At 40.8% G+C, this 14,045-nt stretch overlaps 1 protein-coding gene across 1 annotated transcript in view; it reads left to right on the top strand.

Annotated features, from left to right (window-relative positions):
* lrp1bb (low density lipoprotein receptor-related protein 1Bb) overlaps window positions 1-14,045 on the top strand; it is a 230,752-nt gene that overhangs the window by 125,071 nt on the left and 91,636 nt on the right. Inside the window, exons 18-24 of the mRNA XM_076109566.1 lie at window positions 121-201; window positions 289-459; window positions 2,273-2,455; window positions 6,433-6,633; window positions 8,694-8,939; window positions 12,120-12,317; window positions 13,030-13,234. Coding sequence (XP_075965681.1) covers window positions 121-201; window positions 289-459; window positions 2,273-2,455; window positions 6,433-6,633; window positions 8,694-8,939; window positions 12,120-12,317; window positions 13,030-13,234 — 1,285 coding nt within the window. The remainder of the gene's footprint in view (window positions 1-120; window positions 202-288; window positions 460-2,272; window positions 2,456-6,432; window positions 6,634-8,693; window positions 8,940-12,119; window positions 12,318-13,029; window positions 13,235-14,045) is intronic.

The raw sequence follows: 14,045 nt of genomic DNA, 5'->3' as shown, positions 1-14,045 counted from the left end.
GAAGTTACCAGTAAAAAGAAAACATGGACTGATGTGTAGAATTGCAGTGCATCTATTGGTTTATCTTGGTTGGCAACTTAGCATTCTACTTAATGTGTACCTGTATTCAAACCTTTTCAGCCTTCCCCACCTGCGAGCCCCTCACCCAGTTCAGCTGTTCCAACGGCCGATGCGTCAGTGTGACGTGGCATTGTGATTCAGGTGAGGAAGAAGAATCTTTTGAACGTGCTCGACATAGAATTCAAAGCTTGTTCGTGAATGAATTTGTCTGTTTGTGCGTGCGTTTAGATGACGACTGCGGAGACGGCAGCGATGAAGTGGGCTGCATCCAGTCCTGCGCCAACGCCCACTTCCAGTGCACCAGTGGGCGCTGTATCCCAGACCACTGGGCCTGTGATGGCGACAATGACTGTGGAGACTTCAGTGATGAGAACACGACCTGCAGAGGTGGATCAGCATGTAAGAATGCCTGCACTTCCGTTCTAAATGCTTAGACTAACTCATCCTAACATAACATAGGATGACCATTGTTATTATTCACGTCTGACGTCAAAGTATTAGTTGTATGAAGCCAATGTTTTATAATATGTCCAGTATATGTAAAGGCCTTCACTCGAATTTGCACTTTTTTAACAAAGTTGTCTGGTAGTCGGTTCATGAGAGCGTAGCTGTCTTTTATATCTGTTTTAGTGTGCTAATTATTGTATTTACAATTCAAATCATGTTTCAATTTAGGTGTTGCAATTACAAGTTTAGCAGTTAATCAGCTTGAGTCCAATAACTGTGTTTTCACACTCACGTGTGACTAATCTTATCTAGTCTCTGTTCTGGGGGAATTTTACCATCAGGAGTTGAATCATTTAATCTAATTACCACAGAAAGCTCATGCAAGCTCCTAGAAACTCACAGCTCACTTGCTTGTCACTAGAATGTGTTGACTATTCATCAAACTCTGTTTCCTGATGGGAACTGCAGGCTTCTCCACTCCCCCGTGTCTGCTTCTGCTTTTACTCCGGGGGATTGAATCCGTCTTAGCTTTGCCTCAGCTGTTGAGGAAATGTTTTTTTTGGGGGGTTTGACTTTTTAAGTATCAACCAAATTATCTATATCTATACTGAAGATACACTACACTACACTGATTTTAAATGCATGCATGTAGTGCTGTTAATACTGTAGTTCTCCTGGTGTTATTTGCTTTAGAACGTCTTTATATGTTTAAAATATACAATTTTGTTCCTATGAAATTATTTATCAATATTAAGCCATTATTAAACGAATGGGATGTATTTCACACTGCCATTTATTTTGTGAATGAACTCTCATCAGATGATTGGTCCAGTGACTCCGATACCTGCAACACATACAACATAATGGTGTAGCGGTATCGCTTCCTAAACCCAAGCTGGGGAAAGACATAGTGAGCATAGTCATTAAACAAGACAGAGACATCTTACAGGCATAAACCTTTAAGTTACAATCCGGAAGATCTCCATTTCGTTCTCTGTGGCGGCACTTATGGCGATTAATGGTAATTGCAGGCATGTTTTTGGACCTCACTTCCCAGAGAGTGCCCTTGGGATTTGTTCTGGGAATGTCACTGCAGACATTATCGTAATACTTCAATACTTCATATGCTTCATATGCCAGGGCTTTCATCAGTGGGCCACAGGCTCAGTCGTTATTGTGTTATTTCAATCGGCATCAGATAGAGACATGTATTTCAATGAAAATCTTAAAGATTACTATTTCTCTTTTTTCAACTTTAGTTTTGTTGGTTTTCATTTAGTGACAAGAGAACAAATATGAGCAGTGATTCTACAACACAAGATGTCCCTGTCTCTATTCAATGGCTCTAGTGGTAACTCTGTAAAGGGGCTTATAAGAAGTCCGTTTGTCCCATTTCTCCAAAAATGACGACGATTGCATTCTCAGTACATGTGTGAGTCTTTCCATTTCTAATATCTCTTTTACAGTGTCCAGCCAGTGTCTTAAAGTAGGAGGAGCCTCTTTGCACCACTTCCTGGTGATTGCCTTCTTGTTCGTCGAACAGGATTTAAACCAGATATTGGATCCTCACATTGAACAGTTGCCTAGATATAACACCACAAATGACTTTGGAAGTTCATAATCCAATACTTCTTCAGCTCCTCCAATCGAGATTAGTATTTCAAATGCTGAAAATGAAATAACTTACTGACCTGCTACTGCTGCCAAGTGCTCCACTTGCAAAGATACATATTTTTAAACAGTACAAGATGTCTTTTTGTTTCAGTGCTGCCATCCGTGATCGAGTGCAGCGGAGAGGAGTTTCACTGTGTCACAGACGGAACCTGCATCCCAGAACGCTGGAGGTGTGACGGAGACAAGGACTGTGAGGATGGGAGTGACGAGAAAGACTGCGAGGGCACCAAAAGGATGTGCGACCCCAAGGCCAAGTTCACCTGCAAAGATACAGGTAGTGAATACATTGCACTGCCAAACAACACACTGAGGTCAGAAGTGAAAGATATACAACAGCAACTATTTGTATCGAAAAAAAGATGCTGATGGTGGTGCTTCCTTCTTACTGTATCGGGGACTTGTCACTGAATGCATGGCTCTTAAATAGCTTCCAGAAGTTTTAAATGAAGTCTGACATGTGCAAACACTGTTGTAGTGTTCATTTTTTTACGTTTAATTAGTCATTTGACAATGTTGGTTGATGTATAAAACAGATCCTGAGGCATGAAAACTAAATTCAGCTTGCATTTGAGTTCAGTGAGTAACTCTTGCATCATTCGCCTGGGACAGATGTCATGGTTTTAGCACCGCATGGCAGCCTGGCTGAACTAATTTGACGGACAGTAACACGCAGCAACAGAGAGAAAGCCAAATCAGCTGACTTGATTGTTGACTGTATAGAGTTTTGGTATAGAAATGATGTGAAGACACATTGATTACATGGACAGCTTTTCCTCATTTTGTTACTTTGTGTGTTACATCATAAAAAATCATCAAAAACAATCGTGAGTTTCACCTCTAAATGACGTTCTGGAGTTTGAACACAGCCGAAAGATTTTAACTAAGCTATAATAGAAAATATCTCCTCAACATTTTCACCCCGGTCTTTTTCTCGGGTCTTCAAAGAGGACGAAAACGTCTCAGTCATTTCATGAACATTTTTTTTTTTGTGTGTATCAGTTATAAATTAAGCTGCCAAATGACTCTCTTCCTTTTCATAAAGGACTCACTCTCTGACAGACTCGAGAGGCTTAACCATTCTCCACTTTGGAGCAGTGCAGTGAAGTTTACATGTACTTGTTCAACCAATTAGAACAGACCATTTAAATGGCCTGTATAAACTCCCCACGTACCCAAACCCAGCATCCACTTTCTTCTCCACAGCTGAAAAGAGAAGGTCAGAGAGAGATTCAGTTGCTCTCTGTCTTTAGCTCTGCAGCCTTCCCGCTCATCCCTTGACAGTATTATCAAGAATGGAGGCAATGCTGCGTGGTGAAAGGTTGATTGGACCACACAATTATTATTCACTGTAATTCTGCAGTGTCACACCCCTGTGCACTGGTGCAGTTCATTCTGTCCTCCTCTGAAGCACAGAGTGCCCTCTCCAGTACTATTCAAAAGGGTTTCTGGAAGGGGCCAACAGTTCTGATGGATTAAAGGAAGGACGAGCTGTATTTCTTTCTTTTTTTTCTCAACTCCTCTGATAAAACCAAGATGTGAGACTCGGTCTCTAGACCTATGCCCAGTTCGAATGCTGGGAATATGGATGCTTTATCTCGGTCATTCCACCTTTGGGGATGGATGCATTTCCACATGTGCAAGATAAATCACAAACACAGATAGGAATTTGTTATGTGGACTTTCCGCTCAATGCAACAGTACTGAATAAAATTGATTTAGTTGTTAAAATGTCAGTTGAAAAACAACAACAAGACAAGGCAAAACCAAAATAGCTGAACATACAGTTATATTTCTATAACTATTTCTATCCAATCTCTCCCCTTATATGAACGGGAATTGAGAAGGATTCTTTAACAAAAAGAGATTATTTAGAGAAGTTGCTCCTGTAAATATAGGTATTAACATTTTAATATGTAAGCCCAAATGAGGAATTTAGGACCCATTTGGTCGTTTTTGTTAAAAAAGGGATATGTGTTGAAGTCAACTGTCAATCGACATATATTGTCGTATTATTAGAAAAAAAAAGATATTGTGGTTGTATCACTGTATGTTTTGTTTTTGTAGTCATTCACAAGTGCTACCGCCTTAGGTTAGGCCTCCAGTCTGGGAGGAACCTGTCTCAGGCAACTTGGACAGTAGGCCAGATGTCAGAACCTGGAGAAGCAGCTCACGTTTCAGGCCCTCAATTATGTCGTCACTGTTTCCATCTGGCAATGTCCCTCTCAGAGTCACAGATCATCCAGTGTTCACAGGCTTAGTCCAGGACCACCGCCTCAGGCGATGGGAAAGTAGTGAGTATCTCCAGCCCATGCCTATCATTAGTAGGTTGAGTTGGGTATGTCTCTACCCATGTCCATGTGTAGTACTTTGAATAATATGCTTGCGATGGTTGAGAGAAGTGCTCTGAACTGTGTACAGTATGAGAAGAAAAGTATTTCTCCTCCACCAACTTTTTTTCAACCATGACTGGTTGTGTTGGCAGCTACTCGCTATTCTAGGGCGGTATTTTCCGGATTGATGGAAGACTAAGTTCCGCCCAGAAGTGTTTGTTTTGATTGAGGATCTAATAGGTACATACGTTCTTTAAGTATTTCACAGATGCATGTACTGGTGATCAAAGCACATGCATACATACTTCAGAGCACTCTTCTGCAGTGGTGAGTGATCAATCCTGTACAGCCCATTAGAAGGCTCCTGTGATCATACTGTACAACTTGCGTAGCCTTTACATTCATCTGAAATCTAGCAAAATATAGAAGAATGAAATTTCAACTAGAGCCTGGTACTGTATTAGACGTAATCTTCAAAACATAAACATAAACATATATAATATGACAATAAATATGAATATCTTATCAGTATAGAAACCTTAATGATGAGCAAAATACAACAAAAAAACAACCTCAACGACCATACAGTTACTCATCCATTATTTAAAAATAATCTTCAGCTTTGTGTAGAGGAGGGACCAACATAAATACAAAAGTTATCATCTCTGCAGGAAATCTGTTGATAAGCTGCATTTATATTGCATTAAAGATTCAGCTTTTGTTTGAGGCTCTCTGTATTCGGAAAGAATCTAAAAAATACATTTCCTACTCAAAGTAATAAGCAATGGTTATAAGTAAACACACTCAGCAGTACTTCCTCCCTTTTGTGCCTCCCACTCCCTGAAAAATATCTTTTTTTTTTCCTCCCTTTTTGAGCCACAAATTCATGCACTCATAAAACTGCTCAAATTGAAGTTGTGAGATTTCCGTTGTCATTTAAGGTGAAATCAGGATCCAGACTGCTTCATTCAGCCGTACAAATGATTAACTTCCTTGTCCATGTCCATTACCGCAAACACTCCCATTTTGATGACAGTTAAAATGGAACATTTCTGTGCCCCAAAGTGTCATCCATATTTTACGCATGAAAAGCTTGTGTACTTGAATAACACATACGCTTGCATTTTCACATGCAACTGCACTTGCATCATATTAGGCATTTAGAAAATGAAGAGCTAAATCAAAAGTGTCATCTGACTATTTTTGTGCGGACAACTGGAGCTTAGAAGTGATCTGAAGCCAAACAGACACACAGACACGCTTGATCTCACACTAAATCCACACACCCACTGCAGTCGCTTTCAGCCTCCCATGTTGGTTTGCATTGATCCGGCACCGAGCATAAACCATTAAGAACACAAACCCCTATGATGTGGCCTTGATGGGAAACAATGTAAATTTGAATATGCTGCTATCCAGGCTTTACCTGAGAGCATGCCAAAATGATACAGCCCAGTGTGTGCATTCTTTTCTTCCTCATCACCCTCAGTGATTCCAGCTACCTCTATCTCACCTATAATGAGGGAATCACACATGATACTGTACGTATCAGTGGAAGGAATATTGATCTTGTGGGGTTTGTTTTCATCAAGTTGAACATTTAGCACAGAACTGAGAAAGAGTTTGTTGTTGACTGAGGCCCCCTGGGGAAAGAAAAGCGTGGCATTTTTGCAATCTAATATTTATATCAAATATTTGGTAAAATAACTAAGTGATGAAACATTTGTCTAATCCAAAATTGGAAAATGCAAGCACTGAAAGCACAAGTTAAATTTCAGTTATAAGACGGGCAACCTCATTGAGGAGCCCATATTATTCTATACTAACTAAAACGAGATTACATCGTTTGAACTGCAGTGAAGTTTTTAAGTTATTTAAAAAAAGTTAAAGTCTGCCTGACTCCACATTCCATTCTCTGCAGGCAAGTGTATCACGAAGAGCTGGGTGTGTGACGGGGACATGGACTGTGAGGACCGCTCGGATGAAGAGTCCTGTGAGTCTGCTGTCTGCAAGCCACCCAAGTACCCTTGTGCCAACGACACCTCTGTCTGCCTCACACCTGATAAGATCTGCAATGGCAAAGTGGACTGTGCAGACCGCTCGGACGAAGGACCCATCTGCGGTACGTTGGTTCTGTCTCTGCATGTCAAGTCTTTTTTTTGATTTCGTCCTCCTGCAAGATCCTGAAAATTAAGTAGAGCAGATAATCAGAACATTTGATTTCTAAAAATCTCATTCCACCACTATTGACATTTATATGCTGTCGTAGTAGCTGTTACCCGTCTGGGAGGGTTTTTCCACAAGATGTTAGAGATTGGGCACTGACCTGCTGTTCCAGGTCATCCCAAAGGTGCTTGACGAGGTTGTGATCAGGGCTCTGTGCAGGCTAGTCACATTCTTCCCCACCAAAACAAAAATACTATTATTATACTGATACTAATTGAGCTGCGTCTGTCACAATAGATTCCAATAGTTCGATGGTAACCTCTTACACAGCAGACAAATAGACATAACGACATAATACTGTACATCGGTGTGGTCAGTCTGTCCCAATCAGTCACATCTTTGGCTGAATGTACTGCTTCTTCCTGACCTTCTGACCTCCGAGGAGGGTGACAGACTGACAAGTACGGTTTTGAGAAGTTTGAGAAGTTTATATTGATTTTCTTACTTTAAGTTGAAAGAAAGTTGTTATACCAACAAAATTCATGCTGACCATAGCTGCTGTTCTTCCCGAGGAGCTTTTTATAGTCACACTTCAAGCCTACAGGGGGTCAGTGTTTGATACTCAAAAGATATATTTTGGGTGAAGAATCACTTTAAAGTGAAAAGACCAACAAAAAACTGTCATAAATAATGGCTCCCAGAGACTTTTAGGCTTGTTGGATGTTGCAATGCTCCCAGCTGTGTTTCAAGGCTCTTTGATTGGCATTTCTTTATTTGTTTTAGAGAAAATAAAACAAAGAAAACTGTTGCAATTTAGCAAACCACATTTACATTGCAAATGAAAACTGCAGCACATTCCTCTTCTCTTTCCAAATATAGCTCTTTATTCCTCACAATTTACTTTTTTTTTTATCAGACTGGCAGAGTTGCAGAAAAATTAATTGGAAAAGTTGAAGCACTTTCACATCCTCTAATTTTCACTGTAGCGGTTCGGGACACGTTACCTGCTGAGGCGCCTCACGGGACTCATGCTAACTCTAACTTTAATCGTTCATCTGATGTTTTATCATGAGATGGTGAAGAACATCTCCCAGAGGCGCCCTGCTGCATCCTTCACACAGAGCAGCTTAGCGCTTGGCCAGGAAACGGTGTGTTGTCTCAGAAAGGGACAGAACACAAACTAATATTCTGGCTTCTCGATGACAGCAAATGTGGAAGAGTTCATCGAGCAGCCTAAAGAGAGAAGAAACGGATCTCATGTGAATAACTTCAGCCGTTTAATCTCCTGAAGTGAGCAGTGTAAACATGGAGGTCCATTTCCTAGAGCGTCACTAACCAAGCCTCTGGGGGGGGGGGCCTCCAGGACCTTTGAGTGTCCGTGTTATCAAAGCTGAGAAGAGGGTTTCTGCCTCCTCATAGACAATTATGTGTTCAAAGAGACCTTGAGAGTCTGATTGATTTGAACCAGCTCAACAGGACTCACATCTATTAACAACTGTGACCACATACACCAACACCCCCCTACCGGTGGGACAAAAGACACTGGAGCAGTTTCATTTTCACCAATATACCCTACCATCTTGATCTGGCAGCTGCGAACAAAAAACAAGACAATAGAGCACAAAATCTTGTCGGTCTTTATGTCACTTTTGAAAGGAACAGTAATACTCATGGAAATAAAAAGCTTTCAGCCCCAGGTGAAGCCTTAGAGAATCTGCTTAATGAAGGATTCCTCACTATACACCAACTGTACCTCCATTAGATTGTGGTCACACTACTTGTGTTTGGCTCATGATCTCTTGCTCTGAGTTGAAAATATGTTATCCATGTGACTTAAAGATTGCATGCAATTATTGACAATAAATGTGTCCGTAAGATCCGGATTCAAACGCTACCATTTTACAGAGCCACCACACACACACACACACTGTATTTTTCCGAATGCTCTTTCAAATCCCAGCCCCTCCTCCAATGTCTGCACCGTTTCTAAGGATGTTTGGCCTTTCTTCACCCCAGATATGTGTCTTGTAGCCAGAGGGGGCTGCAGTCACCAGTGCACCGTGGCACCAGGAAAAGGGGTTGTGTGCTTCTGTCCCCCTGGGCTCCACCTAGACTCCACTAACAAGACATGTGAAGTGGTGGACTACTGCAGCAGTCACCTGAAGTGCAGCCAGGTGTGTGAGCAGTACAAGACCACGGTGAAGTGCTCCTGTTATCCAGGATGGACGCTCGACCCAGACGGAGACAGCTGTCACAGCACAGGTAACAGACTCTAGCTTTTTTTTAATGTTTTGTTTTTACTGAAACTCTAGGCGGCTGTGATGGTTGTGCGACTGTGAGTAATTCAAGTTTATCGCGTTGGAAGCTTGACTGTGTTCATGGAGTGTTGGTACCCTTAATGAGGAATAGTTTTAAGTGTCAATTATTAATGCAAGATTCACACCATAGATAAAAGAAACTGGGAAGGAATAAAAGTCAAACTACAGAATTTTAAGGTTCTTGTGTTATTGCGGGGGAACAGGAGAGGTAGTCTGAAGACGAGTATTAAGTGTTGATATAGAGTACTGTCAAGTCAAATTTAATCAGCTTAAAATCTGAAGAGACATCTGGGCGATGGGTCCTGTCTGTTTCTATCGGTACTGATGCTGAGTGAAGGAAGCGTGTTCTTCCTTCTCAAACCACCAGAGCTTTGTTACTTCATTCAATCGCGCACAACTTCACCTCTGGACTAATCCCATACAGACACAACTGTTTCGCCCATGTAGTATCACATTTCAAATTCAGACTATCAGCTCCTCTCTTATTGAATAATGTATTTGATGAGAGCGCTCCTGAAATACACATACACATGCTGTTGCTTGTCACCTGAGTTATGGACCCCGTTTTGATTACTTGCTTCTCTATTTCACTCCGGGATTGATGGCAGTTGCAGCTTTAATCTTACATTAACGCAGGAAAAGAATACACAATTTTTTTGTGGAAGCCGATCAGAATTTAAAAGCTTCATCATAAATCAAATTCTGTATACAAACACAAACATTCCAATATACAAAGAAGAGAGGCGTTATTGGATTCTTTGTGAAGTCCCTAGGACACATCCACACCTCATTCTCCTTTGCACATCTCAGGAATAAAAGATTTGCAAGAACATATCTTCACTCCAGTAACATTATAGCTAGCAACACCGAAATGTGTCATTGAAGCAAGGACACCATTTTAATTGCATTTTTTACAGTTCTGTTCCCTAAGGAATGGTTTAGTCTAGAATGTTGTGGGCAGAGTTTCAGTTGTACAAACATTTCTCGGAAGCAGAAATAATCTTACTGATTGAACTAAACCTCAGTGGGCAAGGCCGGAGAAGTTCAGTATACAAGCTCTGTTGCCAGCTTTAGGACTTGCGACTAGATTTAGCAACTTCTTCGAGACCACTTTCAAATGCATCCACTTTTACAGAAAATGGAAAACTGTAATGTGTTGATTCCCAGAGTGCTTGGAAACCAATTGATTTGGCTGCAACTGATGCATATAAATGTGCTCTACATAGTGGTATAAACCAGGGAGGTATATTGTAAAGTATGCCCTGTGCACAGTGGATCAACAGAGAGAGAGAGAGAGAGAGAGAGAGAGAGAGAGAGAGCAAGCTGAGTGAAATGAATATTTAGAACTAAATTAAGGTCAATTGCTTCAATTGATCTGCACAATGTACTTTATTCAAACATGTTATTGTTATACATATGTTAATGGTAAATAGATTGTATCTCAGTGAGAGTCATAACCCTGCTTTAGTGATTGGAACATGTTCCAATTCTACCAGCTAATAATAGATGGAGCTAGCACCAGTTATGTAGTGTCACATGAAAAGAAACAATAGGTCTTTTTCACAGCAGACATTTAGATTTTTCCTAGTGCAGTAGGAGAAGCTTTTACTGACAACATGAACAATGGTTCCATTCTCTTCAAGTGTCTTACGAAGCCGTGAGCCAGCATGCACACTGCAAGGACCCTGAGACTGAAGCAGCTAAATGGAATTCAGCCGTCATTAGTTTATTTTCACCTTCTATAACATGTCAACATGTATTCTTTAAAAAAAGGCCTATCATATGTATGCACTATAGTTGCTTTGGTAGTCAGTTCAATTGGATTTGTTTAGCTAATGTAAAAAAAAAAAAAGCATGAGGTAGATCTTTGATGGTTGCTAGGTTAATAAGCCGATGCATTTTAATAATGGAAGCGTATGCTTTCTTTGATCCCTTGCCTTTTTTAGCCCAGCCTTGAGTCAATTTATTGACAGAGCACACTGTAAAACAACAAACGCTGACCAAAGCACTGATGTTAAAATCACATGTCGGGATATTCAGAAAAAATAAACAATTCACTTTAAAAAAAGAAAGGCACAGCACAGAACATTTTGATTATAGCTGAAGGTTTGCTTCATGTTTATTCTAAGTGCACTGGTAATGTAGGATAAATAGGAATGACTGAAGATTTAAAGGAGACATATTATGCTCATTTCCAGGTTCGTGTAAACTTTCCTTTTTATATATATTTTCCTTAACTGCAACAAGGAAATAAATTGGGACAAATTTATTGAATTTATTTAATAAATTTATTTATTTATTGATTGAGCATTATGATACTTTCACAGTATTTAAATAGCACTTAGACCTGCTTTATAATACAAAATGTTTCAATGAAAAGTGTTTTTTTATTATCTATTTAGGCTACTATCTATTTGTTTGACTTTTTTTTTTCACCATGAGCACCAACCGGAGGATGCTTGCCCTCATAATTTGTAGTACGGTTATGGATTTCAGCACTCAATAGGACAGCCGTGAAGTTAGAGCAAGTAGGACGATCAGTCAGACACCTATAGGGCGCACATAGGGCGTGAAAAGCAGACACTCACCAGCAACAATTTGTGACCGCCTGGCCGACCTGCTCCCACAAACAGGCTTTTTTTGGTCTTTGTTACGATAGTGTCTGTCTGACACATAAAGCTCAGCTCAGCTATGTGTGAGTGAATGTATGTGTAGATTGGTGTGTGTGTGTGTGTATGTTCACGGGTGTGACATTGCACTTGAGGAGACCCATGTCATGTTTTCAATTGTTACTTTGATTTCACAAAAAAAAATGCAGACAGTGTAAACATTTCCTAATGCGATACCATTCATAAGTATCCCATTGTTGATTTTTGGGTGACGGTTTCATGGTATATTGTTAATTACTAACTATTTTTTTTTGCAATTTCTTTTTAACGTTTGACAATAATGTTCCTCAGAAAATACTCTTGTTAAAGAAAAAAGAGCGCCCTCTCTGCTCACTCCATCATGTCCAAAGCTGGACATGATGTCATGCATTGTCGAGTCGCAATTTAAACTTTAAAAAAAATTTAAACTTTAAAAAAAAACAAGGCGCTTGTTTCCTGTCTCTCTCCTTGGCCAGATCCCTTTGAGGCTTTCATCATTTTCTCAATCCGGCACGAGATAAGACGAATAGACCTTCACAAGCGGGACTACAGCCTGCTGGTGCCGGGACTGAGGAACACCATTGCACTAGACTTCCACTTTAATCACAGCCTCCTTTACTGGACAGATGTGGTGGAGGATAAGATCTACAGAGGAAGGCTCTCCGAGTCTGGCGGTATTTTCACACACAAATACATACGCCCCCACAAACATTTGCTATCTGAAGACTGCTGTGATGTATTGGCTAAAGAGAGTCATGTCATGCTCATCTGTGCTGCGGCCGCTGTAATGGAGGTCTGAGACACTGGCGATGATAACACTCTAGGTTTACTCGACTGTTGTTACGCATACTCGGGTCTGATGCTGTGAGTTGATATTGTCCGTTTGTCTCTCCCTGCAAATTTATCACAGGTAGTCCAAAGTTGAAAAATACTGCAGGACCAGAAGTCCTGAGCTGTTGTAGTACAATATCTCCCCCCTCGTAAAATGATGAATCAGAATTTCTCCTTTGCTCTGTATTGTTGTTGGTGGCAGTACATTCACCGTGTTCACCTGCCTTTATTTCCTCTGCGGAGCTGTAGAATTCACCTCGTAGTTGTACCTATTCCACCCTTTAGTGAGGCACGCACAAAATCCTCAGCATCTGAGAATAATTGCAAACAGCTAGATTGTAAATATTCTTGGAAAACCCTTTTAACAAATCTTAATGTAACCCTGTAGAAAGCAATCTTCTTTATATAGAAGAGCTTTCCACAATTTTCTGAATATTCCCTTTTGCCTCGAGCACTGTAAAGATACAACAACCACCAGCTCTGCCCCTTGACTACAGCGTATGTCAGTGCTGCATAGTCATGCTACCGTGTTGTTGTTGTTATTGTTGTTTTCAGGGGTGACAGGGATTGAGGTGGTCGTGCAGCATGGTCTGGCCACCCCAGAGGGCCTGGCTGTGGACTGGATTACGGGGAAACTCTACTGGATTGACAGCAATCTGGACCAGATTGAGGTGGCCAAGCTTAACGGAGATATGCGCACCACACTGATTGCCGGCGGCATGGAACATCCACGGGCCATCGCTCTCGACCCGGGGCAGGGGTATGTTACGCACTACCTCCCACATGCAGAGCCTGCTGGTGGCTGTGCTATCCATCAGGCACTGAGACGATTGGAATAAAGTAACATTACAACCTCCTTGTTTTTCTCACGTCTGCATCTGCCTCGATGTATGGAGATCTCTGCTGTGTTAAGGTCCATTAAAGCAGCAGATATAGTGTACATCAATAACAGTGCCGTACGCTCCGTTACAATAATGACAACTGATGTAGCTAATACCCCCCCAACCATTGCTCCCACTTTAGACGCTTTACTGCCCATTCATTTGTGTTCCCCAGCAATGTTCTTCTTTGAAACAATTTAAGCAAGACCTTCAAATACAAATCGCAAAATATGCTTTTTTTTTTATTCATTCCCCTCAGGGCCATTTCAAAACCATGGTTGTTTATCCTGCTGAGGTGCATGTGGAGAGTGTATGTAGACTGATCTGTGACTCTGACTTGAACACATCTGTTACAGTGCATCGATTACTTATTTTTCTCGATGTAAGAAGTGTTGTGATAAAGTTTTTAATTCGTAAAATTAGGTTGTTAGACGACGTCACACTGGGGGTATCGGGCTGGTTATTAGGCACCTGGGAGGCTTCGTTAATGTATGTTGTTTTGGACTGTTTTAAGAATTTGGAACTTTGAGATCTGCCCTTTTGAAATGAAACTAAATTACCTAAAGAGGAAACACTCAGGTTTGCCAGTTTTTCATGCTATCATGACACGCCAACTTGTTTATTTCCTTACATTAATTAAGAAGCATATTTTATTGTACAAGCATTGCATGTTTGAGAGTGTGTGGCGTG

Source organism: Anarhichas minor, unplaced genomic scaffold (genome assembly GCF_050575085.1).
Source record: "Anarhichas minor isolate MPS153535 unplaced genomic scaffold, ASM5057508v1 ptg000004l, whole genome shotgun sequence".
Classification (NCBI taxonomy): domain Eukaryota; kingdom Metazoa; phylum Chordata; class Actinopteri; order Perciformes; family Anarhichadidae; genus Anarhichas; species Anarhichas minor.
This window is presented reverse-complemented; position numbering and strand designations above follow the sequence as displayed.